Source organism: Asterias rubens, chromosome 8, assembly GCF_902459465.1.
Source record: "Asterias rubens chromosome 8, eAstRub1.3, whole genome shotgun sequence".
Classification (NCBI taxonomy): Eukaryota; Metazoa; Echinodermata; class Asteroidea; order Forcipulatida; family Asteriidae; genus Asterias; species Asterias rubens.
Window position 1 is genome coordinate 18,256,942 of NC_047069.1, and position 25,537 is coordinate 18,282,478.

At 38.8% G+C, this 25,537-nt stretch overlaps 2 protein-coding genes across 4 annotated transcripts in view; both read right to left on the bottom strand.

Annotated features, from left to right (window-relative positions):
* Nucleotides 1-1,280: 1,280 nt before the first annotated feature.
* LOC117293632 (coiled-coil domain-containing protein 22 homolog) lies at nucleotides 1,281-20,608 on the bottom strand. Its single transcript, XM_033776005.1, has 15 exons — nucleotides 20,323-20,608; nucleotides 19,337-19,508; nucleotides 18,316-18,448; nucleotides 17,645-17,772; nucleotides 16,868-16,952; nucleotides 15,802-15,971; nucleotides 14,449-14,658; nucleotides 13,469-13,654; nucleotides 12,223-12,342; nucleotides 11,193-11,309; nucleotides 9,728-9,829; nucleotides 8,296-8,499; nucleotides 7,426-7,485; nucleotides 4,041-4,115; nucleotides 1,281-2,837 (listed from the first exon to the last, which is right to left on the bottom strand). Exons 1-15 carry the CDS (start codon nucleotides 20,370-20,372, stop codon nucleotides 2,724-2,726), a joined length of 1,926 nt encoding a protein of 641 aa, XP_033631896.1. The 5' UTR covers nucleotides 20,373-20,608; the 3' UTR covers nucleotides 1,281-2,723.
* A 1,269-nt stretch (nucleotides 20,609-21,877) lies between these two features.
* The window catches only part of LOC117293238 (CREB-binding protein-like), a 33,433-nt gene continuing 29,773 nt past the window's right edge, over nucleotides 21,878-25,537 (bottom strand). For all 3 annotated transcript variants that reach the window (XM_033775463.1, XM_033775462.1, XM_033775460.1), the window contains one exon: nucleotides 21,878-24,970. In XM_033775463.1, the coding sequence (XP_033631354.1) occupies nucleotides 22,772-24,970 (2,199 nt within the window). In that variant the 3' untranslated portion in view covers nucleotides 21,878-22,771. The remainder of the gene's footprint in view (nucleotides 24,971-25,537) is intronic.

Consider the following 25,537-nt stretch of genomic DNA (forward strand, 5'->3'; position numbering starts at 1 on the left):
GATCATTAATTTTACTTTTTAAAGTAATGCAAGGCTTACCCCTTGTCACTTTTAACGAAATACCAAGATTTCAAGACTGCAAATATTTTCATTATAACACTAAAAATTTGAAAGAAATGCAAGGTTTACCCCTTGTGTTTTTTGTCTCTTTTGACAAAATACCAAGAATTCAAGATTTAAAACATTGTCATTATAACACTAAAAATTTGAAAGAAATGCAAGGCTTACCCCTTGTGTTTTTTGTATCTTTTGACAAAATACCAAGAATTCAAGATTTAAAACATTGTCATTATAACACTAAAAATTTGAAAGAAATGTAAGGTTTACCCCTTGTGTTTTTTGTCTCTTTTGACAAAATACCAAGAATTCAAGATTTAAAACATTGTCATTATAACACTCCAAATTTGAAAGAAATGCAAGGTTTACCCCTTGTGTTTTTTGTCTCTTTTGACAAAATACCGCGATTTCAAGATTTAAAACATTGTCATTATAACACTAAAAATTTGAAAGAAATGCAAGGTTTACCCCTTGTGTTTTTTGTCTCTTTTGACAAAATACCAAGAATTCATGATTTTAAACATTGTCATTATAACACTCCAAATTTGAGAGAAATGCAAGGTTTACCCCTTGTGTTTTTTGTCTCTTTTGACAAAATACCAAGAATTCATGATTTTAAACATTGTCATAATAATACTCCAAATTTGAAAGAAATGCAAGGTTTACCCCTTGTGTTTTTTGTCTCTTTTGACAAAATACCAAGAATTCATGATTTTAAACATTGTCATAATAATACTCCAAATTTGAAAGAAATGCAAGGTTTACCCCTTGTGTTTTTTGTCTCTTTTGACAAAATACCAAGAATTCATGATTTTAAACATTGTCATTATAACACTCCAAATTTGAGAGAAATGCAAGGTTTACCCCTTGTGTTTTTTGTCTCTTTTGACAAAATACCAAGAATTCATGATTTTAAACATTGTCATAATAATACTCCAAATTTGAAAGAAATGCAAGGTTTACCCCTTGTGTTTTTTGTCTCTTTTGACAAAATACCAAGAATTCATGATTTTAAACATTGTCATTATAACACTCCAAATTTGAAAGAAATGCAAGGTTTACCCCTTGTGTTTCAATTATCGTCACTTAGGGTTAGGGTTACACTAAAATTTGAAAGAAATTAAAGGTTTACCCCTTAAGTCTTTTGTTGATTTTGACGAAACACTGAGATTTCAAAACACATGGTTCATATGAGTTTTGAATAAGGCTAAATTTGGAAGCAATTCTCATAATTTAGTTTTATTTCACATAGAGTTTACTTTTTAATAATTGAAAAATACATTTTTGATACAACGCACATCTGATCATTGGAATAAAAGTAAGTATCTGATTTATAGTCACAAAAAGTGACTAATCACAAAAAACATATTGATTTACCAGATAATGGTTACCAGCTAAACTGACATGTCACATGTATCATTTGTTACTGGTTTACTGCTCATTTGTGCTCAGCAGATCTTTTAAGCAATGCAATTAACCCAGAAATTAACCAATTTAATTTGTTACAACTTTAACCGCAATCAGCTGACATCCGAAGGAGTTTCATAATAGAGTTTTCCCATTTCCAGTGCAAATAAAAACATATTTAAAAAACTCCCGGACACTTTGAACGTAAAGCAAATTAAAGGTTCACATCCTAAGGCTCTGATGACACTGAACTCTGATCATTGGCATATTTTCAGTGCTGCTTAAAAAATTACAAAATATATGGTTAAATATATTTATTATAGATTAATAATAAGATGCTATAAACATTCTGATATACCTGGGACAGAGTTATATTCTTTTATCAAAAAAAGGTTAATTTCCAAACGGTGGTCACTGTTTTTGTTAAGTCAAGTACATGTATATCAAATAAACTGCCCCAATAAAGTATCTAAACATTTAAAAATGGTCAGATATATCGGAACCTCAAATAGTTTTTTCTCAGATGCACAGTTATTTTCTGCGCATTTTGATACCTTTTTTGTTGGGATACAATGTTGTTTGGCGGGTACTTTGGTGGCTTAAGGGAGAATTTCAAAAGTTGCAAAAGCCTCTATTCAAACAAGAGCATTTTACTGTGACAATTGAGGTCAGCATTATTTTTGCCCGCCTTTTATAGTGATTTGTCTGTATGTGATGCTTGTGCGAGTCTGGGATGACTATGGGCTTTTGCAAACTTTTGAAATTCTACCTAAAGCCACTCAAGTGCCCTCAAATCAACCTTACAACATCGTAGCAAATGTTTTCAATGGTTCACTGGTGGTTTTATAGTGTTACATGTTGAGCATGCGCATAGAGTTATATTGCAATTGAATAAGGTCATGTCATGTCGACACGATCAGCAGCTCACACACGTTTTCGTTTTCTGATAACAGATTCAATCTGCACTGTGCTATGAAAATGGATATTGATAACCAGCGATGTGACCATGCCCAAAGTCTGGTTCCAAATAGTCGACTAGAATAGTACAACTTTTGTCCACTAGACAGAGTTTGGGTTAACACGGTTGAACTATTGTCAACGTTAGATCTTGCACGAACTTGGCGCTGGTAGTGTAGTAGTGAAACATGCAGTCGGTCAAGAAAACGTTTGTTTTATAAAATAATTGTACTCTAGTTTCAAAATGGTTGGTTGGGTTGAATATTATCATTAGGCCTTATTACTTTTACAGTTTGAGGTTGTTATTTGCCTTTAACTTTGGCGAGCAGAGTGGCGTTTTCTTTCTTCATTTCTTTATTATCAGCAGAGATCTTCTCTAAGTTGGCCGTGGTCTTCTTGTTGCTCTCCGACTCAATCTGAAAAGACAAAACAACGGAAAGAACATTAAAAAAATGTTGAGTTGCTCGTAAACGACAAATTCCCAAATCCATGGCGGTTCAATAACACAAATTTAGCAACATTTCAAACACCAAAATTTCAAACATGGAAGTTTACAACAAGTTGACAATTTTTTTTAGCAATTGGTGGGATTTAACTCTCAGGATTGACATGATTGAGGTTAAGTTTTTTCAATAAGGGAATAAAAGGGTAGCGACGAGTTAAAAACGAGTTTAAAACCGGCAGGGTTGTTGCCGTGTGATAAAGGCCCGAGCCTGGTCATTAAAATAAGGAACAAGAAAGGGGGAAGACAGAAGCTCAGCAATACAGATGTAGTTGCCAGGGACATCGGGGTGCTTCCAACTGATCTTCCTAACTTTATTTTTTTAAGAGAGATCGCTTTTTATCAAAAGGCCACAGATGGCCACTCCAAGGTGAGGGCTACACTTAAACGTCATCGGGGACAATGACGCCTACTCCTTGGGCTGAAACGAGGTTACCCCTTCACAGTCCATAAGGATGTAGGCATGGGTATCATCCACATAGGAGCCTGGCCGGTAGAGCAGAATGTACTACTTCTTAAAGGCAGTAGACACTATTGGTAATTACTCAAAATAATTATTAGCATAAAACCTTATTTGGTAACGAGTAATTAGGAGAGGTTGATGGTATAAAACATTGTGAGAAACGGCTCCCTCTGAAGTGACGTAGTTTTCGAAAAAGAAGTAATTTTACACGAATTTGATTTCGAGACCTCAAGTTCAGAGTTTGAGGTTTCGAAATCAAGCATCTGAAAGCACACAACTTCGTGTGACAAGGGTCTTTCATTATTGTCTCGTAACTTTGACGACCGATTGAGCTAAAATCTTCACAGGTTGGTTATTTTATGTATATGTTGAGATACACCAAGTGAGAAGGTCTTTGACAATTACCAATAGTGTCCACTGTCTTTAAGAAGCAAAGCAAGTATTGTTAAATGCCTTGCTCAAAGGTACAAGTGTCGTACTCATGAATCAAACCCACACTCTGCTGCTGACAGCGCCAGAGCTTGGGTCCAGTAACCTAGACCACTCTACCATGATACGCCACAAATGAGGGATAGACAAGAATGGGGAAAGACAAGAATGATTCCGACCTCATTCGACCAGAGAGAGAGGGACAGATATTTATTTGTTGTTTACCTGGTCCTCCAGATCTCTAATCTCCCTCACAATGCTGCCTGTCTCTTCAACAGTCTTAATTAGTTGATCAAAGTTCTGTCAGGAAGAAAAGTAAAAAACATACACCAAATGAAATTATAACATTTTAAAATTTGTTTTACAGACTCTGCTAATGACATTGCTAAAATTCAGCTTTAATTACCATATATTAATTTCTCCTTTAATCACTGGTTATACGCCAGAGACAGGTTTATTGGCTTTTTTCTGGCACCAACAAATATTGACATAATAGGAGACAGAATAGGAGACAAAATAGGAGATAGCTCAGTCGGTGGAGCTTATGGGCGATTCCATGGTCAGTCGCATTACACTTTTCTGTGTCATTTCTTGATCTTGGTGCTAGTAGTTCTATGTGAGATATTATTTCCTCTAAGTTTATAGACTGATTTGTACTTGACACCCAAGGCTTTGAAGTGATGATATTAAAAATGTTGTGGGCGTTGTACTCTGGATGTTATAGCTTTGTAAAAAGCGGTTTATCGCATTACACAAAAAGGACATGGTAAAAAATACACTTGTCTCAATTCAAAAGTTTCCTCAAACTAAAAAACTTGCAAAGGTTTTACTACATTTAACACACATCTCTTATACATTAGTATCCAACAGGATACTTATAAATAGTCAGCAACTTGAACTTTTAGGTTTACGTGGCAAAACCATGGTTAGTCGCATTACGGTTAGTCGCATTACAGTTTGTCCGGCCACTTAAGCCAAGCCCAATGGAGCCCAAACTGAGTTCTTGTTTGGCAAAATTGGGTTCATTCCTTATCAACAAACAAAATAAATTAATTTCACTTGTTTTTACTAAAATAATAACGCCTTTTCTCTTAAAAATCATAGAAACAAGGCTGAAATGTGTATTTTTAGAAGGCAAACTTATATTTTTCAGAAATATTATTATTTCCCATTTTACTGACCAACTTTATTTTCAGAGTTGTGAATTTAACATAAAATGTTAAATATCTTGCGGAGTATGTAATTGAACAAAAATAAAATCGCAGATTAAAAGTGACTTACATACATGTAAACATATTGTCCCTGAAAAAGCAAAGTTTGGGTTATTGTTTAAAAGTGGTCTGTGAATTTAAAATGGCCTTGGTTATCACAGGCTCCTCAAAGCAACAAACAATTTCTTTTGTGTCGAAAAAGTGTGTAAAACAAACAAAAAACCTTCTTGATCACCCATCTCCTTGACTTTACCTGGATACATTTCACTGCATGTTACACCACACAACACTGACCATGCATTGCTACTCTTGCATCGCTACCCTGGTTTGTAAGGCAGCATTGTGTAGTTATCATGTTTCTGCTTTCTGAAGGAAAATGGTGGCAAGAGGACATCAGCTTTTTGCTTTTGTTTGCTCTTTTGGGAGATTTTTCTGTGCTCTTCTTGAATTCCTTGTATTTTAACATCATTCTGCTTTTTCAGCCTAGGCAGTGGTACAACATGTACATTAGATATGTCCACAATTTGTGGAGAAAATTAGTTCCATTACTTCACTTTTCTACTAAAAATTCTCAGAAATGTTGCTTTTCTTTATTTTGTTTCATATGTTAACATTAAGACTCTGTACAAATGATGAAACTAGAAGTTACAGATTGGAGTGGCACATGTACGACACATGTTATAGTTTTCAGCATGTGCTTTGGAAAAATGCATTGTGGGTAGGGCATGACCGGCATCTGCAGAGCCCCAGATCTCTTAATTCATGTAATATTGTCCTCTAGTAAGTCATAACAAAGATATCCAGCTTTGCTGACCTCTTAGCATCCTCCTCTTGAAAAAAGATTTGGTCAGTCACATTACATTGCATGGTTAGTCGCATTACCGGTTAGTCGCATTACACTTTTTGATGACTCGTCATTAAACTACACCAACTACAGTGTTGATTTCTTTACTCATTTCAGACTTGGTAATAAGGGTAGAAGCATATTTTGAATTGCCATGAAGATAGTCAGTGGATTTTTTCGTGCAATTGAAATAACCTCATCTCTCGGTTAGTCGCATTACACCCTGTTGAAGCTCCCACAAGTACACTCACATATTGCTTAAATGAGAAACACAAATTAAAATTCATTCTGGATTTTAAATAGTTGTACCTGCTGCTAATCACAACTATTAAAGTTTTGCTGGAAGAAGCTATGTGGGGGAAAATATTTAACTTTGAAGAAATCACCTTAATGTGCTCACTTTTAAGAGTCCGTTCACAGTTTGTGCAAACATGAGCTGAATTTGTACAAAACGGTACAGAGTGTGTAAAAAAAGTTAATGTCTGTTTCCTTTCATATGTTAGCTATAACTTTTACTTGGAAAGAAAGTTGTGACACAAATTTTATTTTTTGGTGTCATGTCCATGTTTGCTTGGAATTGCCCTTATGCATGTAATCTAGAGAAATTTATTCTCTAGTCAATTCTTCTTCGATCAACCCCCCAGGAATTTTTACGACTTTGTAGGTTTGGTAAAAACCAACGGGAGACCTTGGAACGCTAGGTGGCAGCAGACTTACCAGATAAATTTCCATTTTTCATAGTACGCGTAGATTACCGAGAACAATAAAGTCCTCAAAATAACCCACGGCACCAGCAGCAATTGCTGTGATGCTCTGGCGAAAACTAATTTGTGGTTTTAAAGTATTTACAAATCGTCCTGCTTAGCACAGGTTTTGTGAAATCGATTCTTGGATCGATCTTATGTAGGATTGATCTTATGTCTGGGACTTATCCTAAATCCTAGGAAATGAGTTGTTACACCGCCCTCTATTGACTGTAGTTGTTTATATTCTTCATCATCGCCCGTTTGATATAGTGTATTGAAAATCTCGTCTACTTCAGTACCAGCATAATGAAGAAGTAATGCCCTCTTCCGTCTTTCACTGGTGATGTCCATAGCTATCATCAACCTTATGAACTGTTGCAGCATCTTTTTCCATTTGGGGCCTGCATTACTATCGGCATGGACATCAACCCTCTAAAAGACTGGTAGGATTGACATGTTGTATCGAGCGTGACTGACTTGATAAAATAATGTTCTGGTTCTGTGCTACTTTTTCTGGATTTATAGAAGTAGAACATGGCAATAAATCTTTGGCAACTCACCCTAGCTTGCTTGACTGTTATCCTTTTATCTTCATCGCCAAAGTGTGGTGTTTAAGCTGAACCACTGAGACACTCAGACTAGATTGATTTATGATTCATTTATTGTTGGCAGACATCTTGGATTGGAACTTATAGAATAAACAACTACAGTCAATAGAGGGCGGTATAACAACTCTACAGGATTAATCTCAAGTTTGGAAGAATTTTGATAAAATCAAGCCCAGATGTCTTAACCGTCAAGCTTCTTACCTCATGTAGAGCTGCCAGGTATTTATACGCCTTGCGCACAGACTCATCTTTCTTAGCGTCCTACAAACACAAAAAAGACATAAATGGATGCTATTATTTATCAAACATTTCTAAACCATAAAGAGAAAATACATCAGGCCTGGAATTTTGAATTTGAGAGGGCAAGGAACTTTTCATTTTGCAAAGGGTACTTCCGTTTGAAAGTCTTAAGTCTATCGGAAGCTTCTGAAAGGGCACCAAGGCCAAGAACAGGGGCAACAGAGGACATGGGCCTTCATGGCCTATGTGTAATTCCAGGCCTGTTTTTTTTTGAGGATGAGGAGTAGACTTAAACAAACAAAAACAGACTTGGTGCTAGAAGAAACAAGGCTTCACATGGCACAGGCTCTAAAAGATTGTTCAGACTAAGGTAGAAAGAGTAGCAAGCCTGGAACCAATCAATTCAGTATTATTTACTTGTACCTGGATTGTTACGTTTAAGGCACTGGACACGTTTGGTAACTGTCAAAGACCAGTTTTCTCACTTGGTGTATCTCAACATTTTGATAAATAACAAAGTTGTAAAAATATTGGCTCAATTGGTCATCAAATTTTGCAAGAAAATAATGAAAGACATCCTTGTCGCACAATTGTGTGTGCTTTCAAATGCCTAACAAAGTCGTCAGGCCTGAAATCTTTTCAGATTAAAATATTTAAGTGAAAAATAAACCTCTTTCTCAAAAACTCAAAACCTCTTTCTCATGTTACTCCAGAAGGAGCAGTTTCTCACAATATCTTATACTATCAACAGCTCTACTTTGCTCTTTATCAAGCAAGTTGTTATGCTAATACATATTTTGATCAATTACCAAAAGTGTCCAATGGTTTTACCTTGAAGATAAGCTCATCAGTAACGGTGAATGTCCGGTCCAGTTTACCGGACAAATGGTTGATCTCCTTCTGTAGCGTCTTGGTATCCACAAGAACCTTCTGGATCTCATCTTTCTGTTTGCGGATGTTTCCCACAATCTCCAGGATTCTACGAGTGTAAGCTGATCGATTGACGTCCTTTGTCATCCTCTCGTATTCTGCTGCCTGTAAAGGAAATCCAAAGCAACCAATACCATATTTTAAAAAGCTGTTTATTGATAAGCAATATTAGAGACATCATAAGGACAATAAAACAAGCTAAACGGAGGTTGGTTGGACACACTGCCCAAAGAAATTACCATAGATGCACATTAAGAAAAATGGATTGGCAACAAAAAACAGGGAAAAGGAAAAGAGGTAGACAGAGAAGAAGATGGAGAGATGACATCAGTGTATATGCAGGAACAACATGGAGCAAATCTGCAGTAAATAGAACTGAATGGCATTTACATGAGGGTAACATCTTACATTGTTATACCTCTGTACAAATTGTGAAGTTTGATTGGTCGAGAACAAATCATGTGACACGCAACAAAAACGCCTGTTACATGGCTCGACGGGCCAGGTAACATGAAAAGTGATGTACACAGCGCAGGAAATCGACCAACGCTGGGAACGATCAAGGTGATGTACATCACCTTGATCGTTCCCAGCGTTGGTCGATTTCCAGTGCTGTGTACGAAACAACCGTGGGTTCGAGGGAATTGTTTCTTGTTCGTCCGCTTATTAAACAACAGAACTTCGAGAAGAGGAACAAAAATTATACACAGGTATAACAAAACAATTGTTGCACGCTGTGACTGGGGTCCATGGGTTTTGTACACCCTCGGTGGCAAATGGCACCCTCGGCTTTGCCTCGGGTGCCATTTTCCCCCTCGAGTGTACAAAACGCCATGGACCCCGTCACAGTGTGCAACAATGTTATACTGGATGAACACAGCCTAAATGATTTTGATGAATATTTAGTGCTTGAAGGTAGGCTCATAGATGCTGATTTACAGGCAAAATTTCAAAGAAAGATACAATAAAAGTCTCAAGTGAAAGTTTCAACTGATTATCGAAAACTGTGACAGTATTTTCACAAGTACAAGTGAAATTTGCTTATAAGCACAAAAACAGCTTGCTTATTTTATAACATGTTAATGGCCAAAAATTCATGCCATATACATTGCTTGTGACTGGTATTTAGCTGTTGTTCACTTAGCATAACAATTGAGTGGAGTCTTGGCCGGTAATCTGATTTTACTAAGCAAGGATATTTTTGCTTAAGCAAACTTTTGTGCTCAAGCAGCTCTATGAAATTGGGCCCAGATCTCTGGCTGAAACATTCATGAATGGACATCAACACTCTGATACCTGAGAAATAATTACTGCATGAATCATTTGAACTCACAAGTTGTTTTTGTAGCTCCTCCTTGGCCCTGGTTTCATCCACTACATCTTTCATCCTGTCTCGGAGCTCCTGTATATCTTCCAGCTTCTTCAATGATTCACTCTAAGATGACATGAGAAATCGATCAACTTGATTAAAACATCTCGCAGTTTAAAGGCAAAGTAAACCTGTGGTTGTTGTAACCGTTCGACTGTAACTACATAAATGTTGACGTACACAATAAAACTAACATCTGAAATACTTATTTCAAAAGGTGGTCTTGTTTTGGAGATATCGTCGAAAAACCTGGAGCGAATATGTCCCTGAAGGAATAATAATCCCTACTAGGAATACACAATCTGAGAAGCATTACATGATTCAAATTTAGGGGGGGGGAAAAACACTTTTTAACCACATTACCCACTTCAAATTGAAATATTTCACAAAATGCTTTATACTATCAAACTCTTACCAATGGTTATGCCATTAATTTTAAAAGTAATTACCAAACGTACACCTTCCCTTTAATTTGTGTTTATTTCTTAATTGTTTGTATACCTTCCAGCTCTTTCAAAGACTCACTCAAATATGAACAAAACCAACTTCAACTTCAATCAACTTGACCAAAACATCTCACAGTTCAACTTGTGTTTACTTATTTGCGTTGATATATTCCATGGAATGTAAAGCTCTTCTCAAACTTAAAAGATATCTGGTCTGAAAATCGGGAGATACATGTAGTTACCGACAGTGATTCTCAAAGTACTAACTGGGCGTAATTTCATAAAACTGTTTACCGGTAAGCAAATTTGTATGCTTACTATAAACATGCGCAGGCAAAAGAGTATTTAAAAAATGATCGAGCTGATTTGACACCATGTTCAAAATGGATTTGGATTGTTGGGTTACTCATCTGCTTATAAGAACTACCAGCACCTAATAATGTGCCTTCTGCTTTTCTTGAAGTTAGCAGTGTTTAAAGGCAGTGGATACTATTGGTATTTACTCAAAATAATTATTAGCATAAAACCTTACTTGGTAACAAGTAATGGGGAGACCATATAAAAGCACACAACTTAGTGTGACAATGGTGTTTTTTCTTTCATTATTATCTCGCAACTTGGACGACCGATTGAGCTCAAATTTTCACAAGTTTGTTATTTTATGCATATGTTGAGATACACCAAGTGAGAAGGCTGGTCTTTGACAATTACCTATAGTGTCCAGGGTCTTTAAATTCTGCTAATGGCCACTCAGTTAGCAGAACGCGTATGTGCCAGGCTTTATTTCATTGGGCGACGGCTGCAAGTTGACTGCATTGGGTTGCTAATTGATGGTTGAAAGCTCCCAGCAAAGAAAGATATAATCGTTGACTCAATAAATGCGATCCTTATTACAATTTGTATCAATTTAGTAAAATTGATTTTGCATATATCCCATTTATTCAATACAACAGTTTGTTGAGAGATAGCCAATATGAACTAACCTCTTTGCTGGCATTCTGTTCCTTCAATGTCCGATACTCATCAATGAGTGGAGCTCGGTGTTTCTCCCACTGTTTGGCAAGACTCACTAATCGCTGAGCACTCGCCTCAACAACTCCCTGATGGAAACAAAACATAGGACAGAATGTTATTACGATCAGTGGTCAGAGAACTTGTCTTGCTATATACTGAGTAAATTTTTTGAAATACAGAAGACTTCTCAGTAAATTTGTATCAAGACTCTTCTTCCAGATGCTGTAAACTCACTCAAGTCTTAAGGGAATCTAGTAGTCCCAGATGATTTCCTACCTTCCACCCAGGTGGTAGTTAATAAGCAGGACAGGTTTTTTTTTTTTAACTGAGAAGTCTACCAAATTCCAAAAAATCTACTCCGCGGCAGTAGAACATAATTATAGCAAGACAAGTTCTCAAAAGAATAATCTACACAGTAAAGTTGACATACACAATCAAGCATCAGAAAGCACACAACTTCGTGTGACAAGGGTGTTTTCTTTTCACTATTATCTCGCAACTTCGACGACTGATTGAGCTCAACTTTTCACAGTTTTTTTTTGTATGCATATGTTGAGAAAAACACCAAGTGAAAAGACTTGTCTTTGACAATTACCAATAGTGTCCAATGTCTTTAAACCATAGGTCCTGTGAACTAGAATTGTTAGAGCACTATAAACGAGACCAAACACTTCTCATGAAAGTGTAGGGGTTAACCACAGTGTTTCTGGTTCACATAGCAAGCACCCAAGATTGACGGTTTCCTCAGGTTTGCAAGCAACAGGCGTTTACTTTGTTAGTTTCTCAACTTCCAATACCTCGGTGAGCTTTTATCGACTAGTCACCCTCAAACCATGTTATATTTGTATAATAATTAACTGCACTACCCCTGAGTCAGTTCTTGAATTGGTCTCAACAGTTTGACTGTAGCTAGTTCTAGTCATCTTGACGATGACTAGAGCTAGAGCATATAACAATAATAAAGTATGTGAAATGTGCCTAGATTGAAGACATTCTTACCTGAAGCTTAGCAATGTTATTCTCAGCGTCTGGTAATAGATCCATCGTTCTCTTTTTCACTCTGTAAGAATCTTCCTGTTCCTCGTTATTCCTCTCCTCTGTCAACTTCTGCTCTTCCATCTTAGGAAATTATAACACAGGAATACTCGTTGAAATAACAACACATCTGGCAAATTTTAAACTTTTGTCTGTTTTTTGATGTTTGTCTTTGCCATTTTCGTATTATTTTTATATTCTTTGGGTTTTTTTATGGCGTGTTTCTGCTAGTTAATGATTTTTTTTCCTTTTAATTTTTGTGTATTTATGTATAGATTTTGACTGTTTATTGTTAATTCCATTTTTCTTAATTCTTTAAAAACTTAATGTTTTCAACCTTTTTTTTCTTTTTCTTTTTTTTCAGATTAAAATAAACCATTAATTATTAATAATGATCTGTCCATATCCCTGCCTCCACTACACTGGACTCATTTAAGACTGCTTTCAAAACCCACTTATTAATATCCATCTAAGGTTGTTCAGTTTCGGCTATTTCATCCCTCTTAAAATTGAGTTTTTGTTTGTTATCGTACACTTTATGGTCTTTATATAGTGTATTCAATTATTTTTTGTTTCAGCACTTAGAAACCCTGTATTAAGCGCCATATAAATGCATGTTATTCTAATTATTATTAATAGTCTTTCATTTTCCTTTGTTTAGATGATCTTCACGTCAAGAGAGTGGTGACCATTTTGAAGAAGAAGAGACTGTGTGTTCTTCAAGCCCCAATTGAAATAAGTCTAAGATTTGGGCTTTTGGGGCTATCCTTGGATAATGTTGTTTAATTTTATTTCATCGTGTAACCTCCTGTTGCTGTGTCTGCGTAACCATTGTCTATGTTTATAATTACCATAATTTCTTGTGGATAAGACACTCGGCGGACAAAATGCAGTACCCCAAATTAAAAAAACCCAATCTTTAACGTTCAAGGTATAAGGCGCACCGACGTACAAGACGCAAAATGATAACTAACGCAGGCATGCCAGATCCCATTCACTGCTTGTACATCAACACATACAGGGGTTACGTAACATAACGGAAAGGGATTGTAATTTTGTCATCACAATGACAAACAAAACATCGCTTCTTTTTGTGTTTACAGGCTTTATTCATAAAAATTAAACCCAGGTAACTGCTAAGCTCGAACTCTGCTAAGCAAGAATGATCTCCCTAACCCAAAGTATGAACCTGTTGCCGTCACTTCCTTACCTGTTGTATCCCAGCTCCAAACTTCTTCATGCTGAGCTCCATTGCTTCCATCTGATTGGTCAGTTCGCTGAGTTTGTCTCGTAGATTCTGCTGTTCATCTTCCCTCTTCTGACGAAGCTCTTCTTCGGTGTCGGCCCGGGGGACACCCTCCCCTATTCCCATCTGGGTTATAGCCTTATCATCATCCTAAAGAAAGTAATACATCAAATTTGAATTACATGTATAAAGGCATGTTGTGACCTGGCCAGGTGGTCTAGTGCAACAGAATCAAGTTCTGGACCAAGGAGTTACTAGGCACAAAACAATTGAATAAGGTTATGATTTGATATTCACCCTTACACCCATGTGCATTAAAGGAACACGTTGCCTTGGATCGGTCGAGTTGGTCTTTGAAAAGTGTTTGAAACCGTTTGTTATAAAATGCATATGGGTAGAAAGATGTTGTCAAAGTAGAATACAATGATCCACACAAATATGCCTCGAAAATGCGCAGTTTTCCTTTTACCTCGTCGACTAACACGGTCGGCCATTTATGGGAGTCAAATTTTTGACTCCTATCGGCCATTTATGGGAGTCAAATTTTTGACTCCCATAAATGGTCGACCGTGTTAGTTCGCAGAGTAAAAGGAAAACCACGTAATTTTGAGGCAAGTTTGTGTGGATCATTGTAATCTACTTTTAAAACATCTTTCTACCCCTGTGCATTTTATAACAAACGGTTACAAACGCTTTTTATAGACCAACTCGTCCGCTCCAAGGCAACGTGTTCCATTAAGCCCTGTATACTGAATTCTTTCCGGAGTTTTGTGAAAACAAATCCACAGGCAAATTACTCATGTAGGATTCAAACCAGTGACCTTTGCATTGACAGAGCAGATGTCTAACAGCTAGACAACTGAGCTATGTTTTAGGAAAAATATACAATCATTTTCTACCCTACTGTTTTTTAAATTTTCAAGCTTATTGTAAAGTAGCAGTACCTGAGCAAACTGGAGTTTTGAGGTATGGGTGAACCTGGAGCCCTTGCCTTGCTGTTTCCCTGGCGTCTTATCACTCAAGTTATTAAGAAACTGCAATAGGTCTGCTGCCCCAGCTGATGATGAACCACCAGACTCAGCCTTTTGGATATCTTGCTGTAACTGAGAGGCGATCTTCTTCTGAAGTCGCTCTTTCTTGCGAGCTTTATACTCCTGTAAATGCAGAAACAAACCAAGATGCAAGAATACTCAGAAGGAAAATGTAAGGGATTTCTGTAAATGAAAAATAATATTAGCTGTTGCCAACTGCTTTATAACCGAAAGGATCTATGCTTTCAGGGATGTGATTTCTCTGTTTTGGCCCCTAAAAAAAATTTAATTCTTGTTTTTTTCCGTACCCCCCCCCCCAAAAAAAAAAAATTATGATAAAAAAAATAAAAAATGGAGATTTAACCAAAATAACGCAACTGCATAAACTTCATTTTACCTATTTTTAACGTCTGTTGATGTATCGAAAATACTCAAAAACTCAATATTTTTTTGACATTGGAAATCACCGATGTCACTTTTTTAATCATATCGAAATGTCAAAAATTTTGATTAATCAAAGATTTTCGCTAATATCAAAAATTTTGATGTCACAAAAACCTACCTCCATGCAAAAAACAGGCAATTCTTCAGCTGAAAAAAATACGGAAAATAAAACTGAAGATTGCCGTCGAGTATTTTGTCACTTTTTCATCTGGTTCCAGCCCCATCCAAATCCCCTTATACACCAAGCAATAAAACACAACTGAGCCAGACTGTGCAGAAAAAAGGTATGTTGTACGGGGAGAATTGTGTAAAAACACAGAATCAGATATGCTGTATGAGGAGAATTGTGAAGTTTGTGTTTTAGCCGCATATTGGTACCTTTGTGTGTAAACGAACAATACCGGAAACCGGAGCATGCCTCATTGACATGTTGTCAATCATGCGGGGAGCGGACAAACTCTGCTCTTTGCCTAGCAAGCAGAAGCGGCAACGAAATCACATCTTTTCTTCATTGGTAGAAGAAAAAAAAGTGGAGCATGGCGGGGCAATTTTAAGCATGGATCAAGACGCAAATCGGTAAATATAAACCCTATTAAACTGCAGGTCTTTGTTTGTTTTTAAGAACCATTTTTAGTTGGCTTCATCCTGAATCCTGACGGGGAAAAACTCGAAATATCAAGTGATATTGAATTTTCGATGTATCGGTTATTAAAAAAAAAGAAATACATCGACGGACGTTATTTTTCATAGTGATTTTATTAATGTGACGTCATCAAACTTGGATTAGAAGGTGACGCAGAAGTGGGATTAAGTTGGGATTACCTGAGGAGTAAGCCTGGATTGTAAACCAGCACTGTTCCATTCTGCTTCCCACTCTTGAGCTGCTGTGAGGTCTACAGCGTTAGTTTCAAGTAGAGATGCTGCCACATCCTCATGGCGAGGTGGTTGCCATGAAACCAGTAGAAGGTCCTTAGTGTAGTAATTTTTCACTTCTATGAAAGCAGGAATAAAATAAAAAACGTGGGTACTTTGATAATAAGAACACTTATAATGCGCCAGTCTCCATCACAAGTGATGCTCATGGCACAAGGAATGACACTCTAGTGAAAGGCAGCAGTACAAAGGTGGGTTTTGAGACTCGTTGACCTAATGAATAGATGACATGTTACGGATATAAAGAGGCAGATTATCCAAAGTAAAGGACCAGCATCAGAAAAAGTCATATCTCCCCCAATTGATGTGGGTCTGAGGAACAACCAGTAACGAAGAAGTGGATGGTCTGTTGAAATGAGCACTTAGCTATCCCTAAGGGATATTGTGCTTGTTTTTCATGGGTACTCCTTTAAAAAAAAAAAAATATGCTAGTTTCTATGATTTGGGGTATATGCCTTATAAATTTCAGCATAAGACGATTATATAAATTGTTTAATACTTTCGCTCATGAAATTTTAAAAAGTTACAAAAAACACAGAATCTTCTTCTAAAGGCACTGTACACGTTTGGTAATTGTCAAAGACCAGTGTTCTCACTTGGTGTATCCCATCATAAGCATAAAGTAACAAGCCTGTGAAAATTTGAGCTCAATTGGTCATCGAAGTTGGGAGAAAATTATGAAAGAAAAAACACCCTTCTTGTTGGCGAATTTGTGTGCTTTCAGATAGGAATAAAAGACTCCTAGCTAGAAGTTCTTTATTATTTTAGTGAGAAATTACCTCTTTCTCAAAAACTGCAATACTTCAGAGAGAGTCATTTCCCACAATGTTTCATACTATAACAGCTCTCCAATGCTCGTTACCGAGTCAGTTTTGAAGTTAATACTTGTTTTGAGTAACTACCAAACGTGTACCTTCCCTTTAACACAGAACCTTTGGAGATTATCCCCACTTACCTTTGGGTATTTTTCTTGACAGGTCATCTAAGCCATTGGGCATTGTGACTGCAACACTGTGGTAGACATGTGCTCCACTTGCACCCTGTTAAATAAATATGAAGATAAAATTGACTCGTCAAAAAGCTCTTAAGGATTTATAGGGAGTGGTTTTCTTTATTTTGGGTTTGAGATGCTGTTGCAGGGGTATACATGGGTACCTGGAGGGTAGAGGTTGACATCGTGTTTGAAAAGGCCTTCAGAGCAACACTGCACCCCATGGCTGTATACTCCACAGCGAGCTGAGAAAAATTACAGGAATGTTATTGGCCCAATGACCAAGCACATTGATACGTTACTGTAAAATGAACTTTGTAGGAAAGGTCTAGTTATTATTATTCTTAACAAACACGTGGCGTGTCATGACCTAGCGGTCTAGTTCATCAGACCCAAGCTCTGGTGTTGTTAGCAGCAGAGTGTGGGTTCGACTTCTGGTCATGACACTCGAGCCCTTGAGCAAGGCACTTAACCATAATTGCTTTGTAAAAAGTTGGGAAGTTAGTCCATTCTGCTCTACCAGCCAGGCTCCTAGTGGATGATACCCATGCCTACATCCTTATGGACTGTGAAGGGGATAACCCTATTTCAGACCCAGGAGTTGGTGGCAGGATGTCCCTGGTGGCAGTTGATTTTGTTCGACAGCCCAAATCAATTAAGTGTAGCCTTGAGTTGTCCGTTAGGCCTTGTGAGTTGGGCGATATTTCATAAAAATTTAAAAGTTTAACATTTTAAACCCACCTCCCTATTCCACTTCTTTGGAGTCCTCCATCTTATCCCTCGCTTCTTACAGCAAGGAGGGATCCAAGGGCTCTGAATCTGGTCTGAGATGCTGTCAGCGATAGAGCGACTAAGCAACGCTGATTTACCTGCAAAAAAATGTAACACGATAGAAAATCTTGAAGGCGAGCAGAGTATACTGTACTAAATGTCAAGACCCCACCAGCTCTTCTCGGAGCCAACACTCCGAAAAAGAGATTTACTCTTTAAGGTTGTTGCTCTATGGTTGGTTGCGCAAGTTTACTATTTATTTATAGTTACTTCCTATTTATCCAATCCATGCAAAGCTTTGCAAAAAATAGTTAACGGCCTGACGTTTCGACCCTTTAGAAGGCAAAAGAGAAAGACTTTGCTAGGGTTCGAAACGTCTGGCAAGCAAAGTAGCAAGCAATTTTATACGCAATTGTTTATGTGGCACTTTCTGTAAAAGTATCTCTGATTTTGTAAACAGAGTTATTTTGAGGGGCAGCCATTTTCGTTTCACAAAGGGAACTTTGGATGGGGCACCAAGGTCAAGACAAGGGCAACAGAGACCATTGCCTCCATGTACTTCCAAGCTTTCAAAAGCCCATCAATTCCAAATTGAATGATCAAGCTGGGGTTTCTGTAATTTACTGGTGTTTAGGATTTACCTAGTGGCTCATCTGAAGTGACTGCAGTATCCTTCGGCAACTTCTCCACAAGAAACATCAAAACTCTCCTGATGTCCGACTCGTTGGAATACAGGAAGGTCTGGTACCCCATCTCACCCTTGTAACCAAGAGCCTAGAATGTAAAATGACAGAAACCTCATAAAATAAGGTGGACGAACCCGCTCATGAAAGGAATGAAGAAGAGAAAAAAAAAAGGATTTTGTGCTGATGTCCCAGGGAAATATGTCGCCGGAGATTCTGTCCCCCATATGAAATATTAACGTGGGCTGAAGGAGGATGTTTCAAAAGAGGGCGGTATCAGAAGTAGTTTGTACACAGTTCGTAATATAGGGGGACAGAATCTCCTGCCACCAGTTCTTAATGTATTGATTGCGGCATACACAAACTGTAAAATGTAATTTTGGGGATGTAGCCAACAAACTTTTTTAAAAGTTAATTCTTTGGGGGGATGTTTTCCTGCAAGAGGGGACGTCACATTAAATTGATTTCATATGTAGTCCTGTCCCACATAACCTGCAGGAAACAGGAAACATGTAGTCCAAAATAACTTTGAAAAGCGTCACTGAGTGATGGATATGTGCGCTATAAGAAGCCACTATCAGGCCTGTATGCTTCAATTTTGAAAGGGCAAGGACACCAAGGCATTTTCTCTTTGGCAAAGGGCACCCTATGAGGAAATTGTAAATTTCTACTAGAGCATTTCAAGGGCACCAAGGCAATGGCAAGGGGCAACGGAGGCAATCGCCTCCGTTGCCTCCGTGAAGTATCAGGCCTGGTCACTATAAATAGGGAGGTTTTGCGTGCGAACAGATACAGTTAGTGCGACGGATACGTCATCATTATGACATCATGCGCTACTCGCTATCCGCTATTCGTACAGACGGCACTGATATCCTGCTTGCTACACGTAAGTAGGTTGTGGATAGCTAAACGTATGCATATCCATTCGCGTGCAAAACCTCCCTATATTATGAAAGAGAGACAGCGACTCTAAACCCACCACAAGTGCATTGGCCAGGTCTGTTCCCATTCTGAAGCGGGCTGACATTCCAGGAGGTAGGCTCTGAGGTAAACTTGTGGAATCATCGATGATCTTCAAGCATCGAACAGTTGCCCCGATAATCATCTCTGTTGAGAATTGCTTCAGGCTGACTGTGTCGTCATCTATGTCACTATGAAATACAAAATAGCGCAATAAACAGAGTTAGAAAAGTTTGATAGGCCTTACGCAGTGGTATAAAGTTTTGAGTATCTGATCGTCACGGCTGGACCAATCAGAAATGGATTACAATGTTACCTTTCTTGAGCCAAAAACGGTTCTGCACAATAATGAAAACAAATTTCACACTGGACCACAGCACAGGCCTCATCGTGGCGAGTGGTTTTAACATCAATCCAGCAAACTCATACAATTGATGGGAGAAACTATTTAAACTTCCGCCTTCCGAGTTTTGGTCCAGTTTTTTGAGCTGCTACAACGCTAGTTGCGATAACGTACCTTCCTGCCAGAGGCTGGAGGGTTACGTTAACGCAACTACTACAACGCTTGAGCAGTGGTCTTCTTACGTGTATTTTCCCCTACAAATTTGAGCCCCGGAACTCCATCATTGTTGGACTTAAAGTAGGCCTTATGTCTATGCTTCTAGTTTTGCCATGTACAAATTCATTCATTCATTATTTCTTATCAAAAAACAACTGGCAGCCCAAAGCTGATTAAATAATGTAATTACAAGGAAAAAAATATTGATAAAAATCGAATGGTTGTGGTGTTTAAAAATAGAAATAAGGTAAAACCAATCGAGTCTGGAACTTGACAATGACAACGCCCCCAAGATCTGTAAACTACATGAAGCAGACTTTATACAAACGGAACCCAAAAGTATTTTACCATTTTCCAATAATTGCTCATCATGTTAACTCATTCCCTTGTGTGAATATTTTAATTTGGGACAATCATTGAGTTGACAAAATTGGAATCAAACTTACCAACCAATCTGACGAAATGTGTGAATGATGATGTTGTCAACTTCCTCCATTTTTATGATTTTCGTTCACAGTTCAGTCTTCAAAAAAACAGGCAAACAAATTAAAATACCAGCTTTATCCCAGGCCTACTCCCTTCTCTAAATAAAGGCTTTTAAAACTGGAAGTTAAACTTTTTGCGTTGAGCTCAAGGGAGCCTACGAGCATAGGTAGCTTTTTATGAGGGATTTAGCTCATTTAGCACTCCATTCCACGGTCGTATGGCTTCATTTTACACGACCCTCCAGAGTTAGTCAACAGAGGGCGCCATTTTCCTCCTTAAGAGAATTCAGGTTGTCACAGGAGTAAATCAGGGCAAAAACCCAGTTGTTTCAAAGACTACAAAACTAAGAGACCTTTTTGATCTTCCCACCCACCCACTGCCTACCTAATGGTAGTGTAGTACATTAAAGACACTGGACACTATTGGTTATTGTCAAAGCCTAGTCTTCTCACTTGGTGTATCCCATCATAAGCATAAAATAACAAGCCTGTGCAAAACTTGGGCTCAATTTGTCATCGAAGTTGCGAGAAAATTATGAAAGAAAAAACACCAGGTTGTTCTACGAATTTGTGTGCTTTCACAGAAGTCTTTTGTAATTTTAGTGAGAAATTACCCTTCTCAAAAACTACATTACTTCAGAGGGATTCGTTTCCCACAGTGTTTTATACTATCAACAGCTCTCTAATACTCGACTCGTACCTAGTCAGTTTTTAAGTTAATATTTGTTTTGAGTAATTACAAAACGTGTGCCTTCCCTTTAATTTGAGCTCGTGAAAAAAATGCACTTTCATAGTAAAAAAATTACATGTATTATTCCAAAGTATCCAGTGAAAATGGTTGCCAGCTGTGGTTTCATAATAAAGAAAAATGCAGTTTTATATTTGAATGAAGTAATGGTCGGCCGACCCTCGCTTGAACATGTCTGACAGTTTTAACTTGTTGCCATTTGTTCTTGATAATAGAAAGATAATTTATATTCAATCCTACCCACAAATCCTGATCTTGCTAAAAAAAACAAAGCAATTACCAATGACTGATGTAATTTCTCTTTAATTTTCTTAAAGGCAGTGGACACTATTGGTAATTGCTCAAAATAATTATCAGCATAAAACCTCACTTGGTAACGAGTAATGGGGAGAGGTTGATGGTATAAAACATTGTGAGAAACGGCTCCCTCTGACCTGACGTAGTTTTCAAAAAACAAGTAATTTTCCATGATTTTGATTTTGAGACCTCAAGTTTAGAATTTGAAGTCTCGAAATCAAGCATCTGAAAGCACACAACTTCGTGTGACAAGGGTGTTTTTTCTTTCATAGTTATCTCATAACTCCGACGGCCAATCAAGCTCAAATTTTCACAGGTTTGTTACTTTATGCATAATGTTGAGATACACAAAGTGAGAAGACTGGTCTTTGACAACTACCAAGTGTCCATTGTCTTTAAATAAGAATGACCTCACTGAAGAAAGAAAAATAAGCCAATACAATAGAACTCTTATTTGAAACTACAATATTGTCAACTTCCACAGTCCATGTTTTATTTTACTGTATCTTATATACATTTAATACAAATAGCTCAATGAAGAGATAAAAACGAGAAAGTGACACGTAAAAATTTTCCCAATCTTGTAAAGTGCACACATTTCTTAGAGATTACGCATACGGTATTATTTTAAGTAAGAAATAAGCTTGTGCCTCTTTTCTTTATACAAAGATTTCATTGATGTTTCTTTCTTTTTTCAATAACATTATATTTTTCACATTGGAACCTGCATGATCGTAATTTTAAATTTCTCAGTCGACTATCTAAGCAGGGGGAGTAAAGAAACACATGACACACAAAACAATTCATAGTTTACCGTACTAGCACTGTTTTTTTTTCTTTGTTTTAAAAATAGGGAGAGTCGACTACGTCTACATAATAGCTAAAATCGTACAGCACTTTTTAAGACGTAGGAAGGTAGAAGAACAAATGAACAATATTTTTTATAGAAACTAGTCTCTCGCGCTCTCTCTCACGCTCATCTCAACTACGACACATTTAACATATTTAATAATTAGCCCCTCTGGGAATTTCTGTACAAAAATTGCTTCCTATTTCCTGCACATGACTCAACATCTACAATAGATGGTGAATCCATTGTACCAGGCATATACTTGTATTTAGAAGTTTTTATATTATTTTTTTATTTAATATTTATTATAAACCTAAGACATATCATCCAAAATTAGGAATGGAGAAGAAAATATAAAATAAAACAAGAATAAAACTTTACAGACCTTTTCAAAAATTCTATTGAATTTTGTTCTCAAAAAATTTAAACCCAGCCCCAACCACTTTTGCATAGCGGCTGTCTGTGTCCTTTTGACCAAAAATGGTGAAGTCAAAGTCCTCCGTCAATAATTTATATTACAAAGTTTCCACGTATCTCGTCAGTTGGTCCTGGGGATCCAATGGGGTCATGTCTAAATCGTCTTGATTTAACGTAGCAGCATTAGCAGGACTGTTCATTTGTGCCATAGTTCCATGCTGCAGTGGATTTTGTGATAGCATGGGCTGGTCTGTCTGCATAGGTTCAGGCTTACCAGGGTGCGGAGAATGCATCTGCGGCATAGGCCGCGGCGACTGTTGGGCAGAATGCATTCTGGGAGATGGGGTGGGCGGCGGTCTTGGAGAGGGGTTCGGGTTGGGCGATCGCACCTGGACAAGGGTGTTGGCGGTTTGAGGTGACCTGACTTGTTGCATGGTCGTCTGATTGGGCAACATGCCTTGCTGCTGCACACCAGCCTGATTCTGGTTAGCCAGCATCTGCTGTTTCTGAAGCTGCTGTTGCTGAAGTAGCTTCTGATACTGTATGTTTACCATGGAGTCACCCGGATTTTGTTGTTGCTGCTGCTGCTGCAGCTGCTGTTGCTGCTGCAACTGCTGCTGCTGCTGCAGCTGTTGGAGGTGTTGCTGCTGTTGCAGCTGCTGCTGTTGTTGAAGTTGCTGCATTTGCTGCGGCAGAAGCTGCGTTCCAGCTCCTTGCTGGGCCATGGCATTCCGCCTTTGCTGCTGCTGCAAGGCAATGGCCTGATTGAAAGCTGGAAGTGTTCCATGCATATTCTGTGGCTGCTGGAATGGTGGCTGAACCTGCTGCTGCTGCTGCTGCTGTTGTTGGACTTGCTGCTGTTGCTGCTGCTGCTGTTGCTGCTGTTGTTGGAATTGCCTCAACTGTCTCCTTTGCTGTTGCTGTATCCATTGTTGCTGATTGAATAACTGCTGCTGGTTACCAGCTGGTTGGCCAGCTGGCTGTGGTTGCCCAGGCTGTGGCGGCTGCTGTTGTTGCTGCTGCTGCTGCTGCTGCTGTTGTTGTTGTTGTTGTTGTTGCTGCTGCTGTGCCTGAGCTGCTTGTTGTTGTTGTTGCAGCTGTGTGCGCTGCTTAATAAAAGCTGCCATGAGCTGCGGGTTAGATTTTAATATGTGCAAGACCTGCTTCTGTTGTTGATGTGTATGTGGCGACTTCAGTGTTTGTAGCAGCTGCTGGAGTGCCTGAGGTGGGAAACTATTGGCGCGAACTTGACCCTGCTGCCCAATGTTGCCAGGGCTCACCTGTTGCGGTTGCACAACTCCGACATTGCCAGACATGTTCTGCATGCCCAGTCCCCCCGCAATGTTCTGAATGTTTGGCACATTTTGCATATTGGGAATGTTCTGCATGCCTTGCATACTGTTCACATTGACAGGAACAGTTTGCTGTTGAACTTGGTTACCAAACTGATTCCACTGGTCCATAGGAGGCATCATCTGGCCAGCAGAGGCTCCCGTATTTGGCATGGACGACTTGGTGACATGCAGGTGACTCAACTGCGGCGGTGGCATGGGATTCACCTGTCCAAGTTGGTTCGGTAACGTCATGGGCTTCACCCCCCTTGCCTGACCCTGAGAGGGTGACACAGTTCTTTGGGGTTGTTGTTGGGGCACCATGGGGGGATTAGTTAGGGCCACTTTGGCCGCAGCCTCCTGCACCTGCTTAGCTGCCTGTATGGCGGCAGGGGGTGGCCCAATGGCATTGTTCTGAGGTTTCATGCCTCCTTGCGGCTGAGTTGGCACTGCTGCAGCTTGCGGAGGCCGTGCAGCATGCTGCTGTACGGGATTGGCACCGGTGGTGGAAGTATGTGGGTTCACCCTCGCCATGGTGGCCATTCGCCTACGCAGCAGCTGCGCCTGCTGCAGTCTGTGTGTCAGCTGCTGCTGCTTCAGTTTATGTTTGATGTTCAGACAGAATGGCACCATGCATTTCTGCTCCTGGCAGTGCTTGGCGTGGTAGCAACACAATGCAATGAGCTGCTTGCATATGGGGCACTCCCCGTTGGTCTTTCTTTTGCATATTTTGGTGTGCTGCACCACTCGTTTCATCTTCTGGCAGCTCGGCAGACGACAGTTGGCATCGCGACACTGGCAAGCGTGGACCAGACTCTGGATGCAGCGCTGGATGGACAAGCGGCGAGCCTCCTGTGGGTTACGCGACGCCCCGCTGTTGGACTCCACGTCAAGCTCAAGTCCCCACTTCTCCATCTTGTGTTTGTGACCAATCTTCCGGTAGCAGTTACTGCACAAGTCATAGTCCTGTTGATGAAGAGTGAGAAAGAGATTTAGAATGAATGAAGATTGAGTAACAAAAACAGCCCAAAAAGGCATGTTCCAACTGCACTTGACCAGGGACCGAATTCATACAGTTGCTTAAAGCACTGGATATTGATGAACAATTTGACGCTAATTTAACAGGATACCAGTCACATATTTTACATGTGAAATAGTATTTCGGCTGGTAATCTTGTACTGGTCAGCAAAATTGTTCGTGCTACCTAAAGTTTGTGCTTAAGCAGCTCTATGAAATTGGTCTGGGTGAAATAAGAGTCCAAACAACTTCAGCACTGATCATGGTGCGCTGATTTTGAAGTTATGTGTCACACACAACATATAAACCCGGCAAAGTTACAAATACACCACCTAATTTACTCAGCAACTTGACATAGCTAAGGGAGGAATGAAAACTAATTAGGCAGTAACTTAATATTTGGCTTGAGGTTTTCCAGGGTTATCTAGGTAGTGTTTAGGGGATGTAAACCAATAACTATTTCAGTTGAAATGGCCACTGGTTGACCACTGGGCATTGACCAAAACAGTTATTTG

Bases quoted from the DNA above. Each gene is read 5' to 3' on its own strand.
- LOC117293632 (XM_033776005.1), bottom strand. From the start codon at position 20,372: ATGGAGGAAGTTGACAACATCATCATTCACACATTTCGTCAGATTGGT. The intron at 15,972-16,867 runs GTAAGTGGGGAT...CTGCTTTCATAG, and splicing joins GTCAAGAAAAATACCCAAAG to AAGTGAAAAATTACTACACT. The intron at 9,830-11,192 runs GTTAGTTCATAT...ATGTCATCTTAG, and splicing joins AACAGAATGCCAGCAAAGAG to AGTGAATCATTGAAGAAGCT.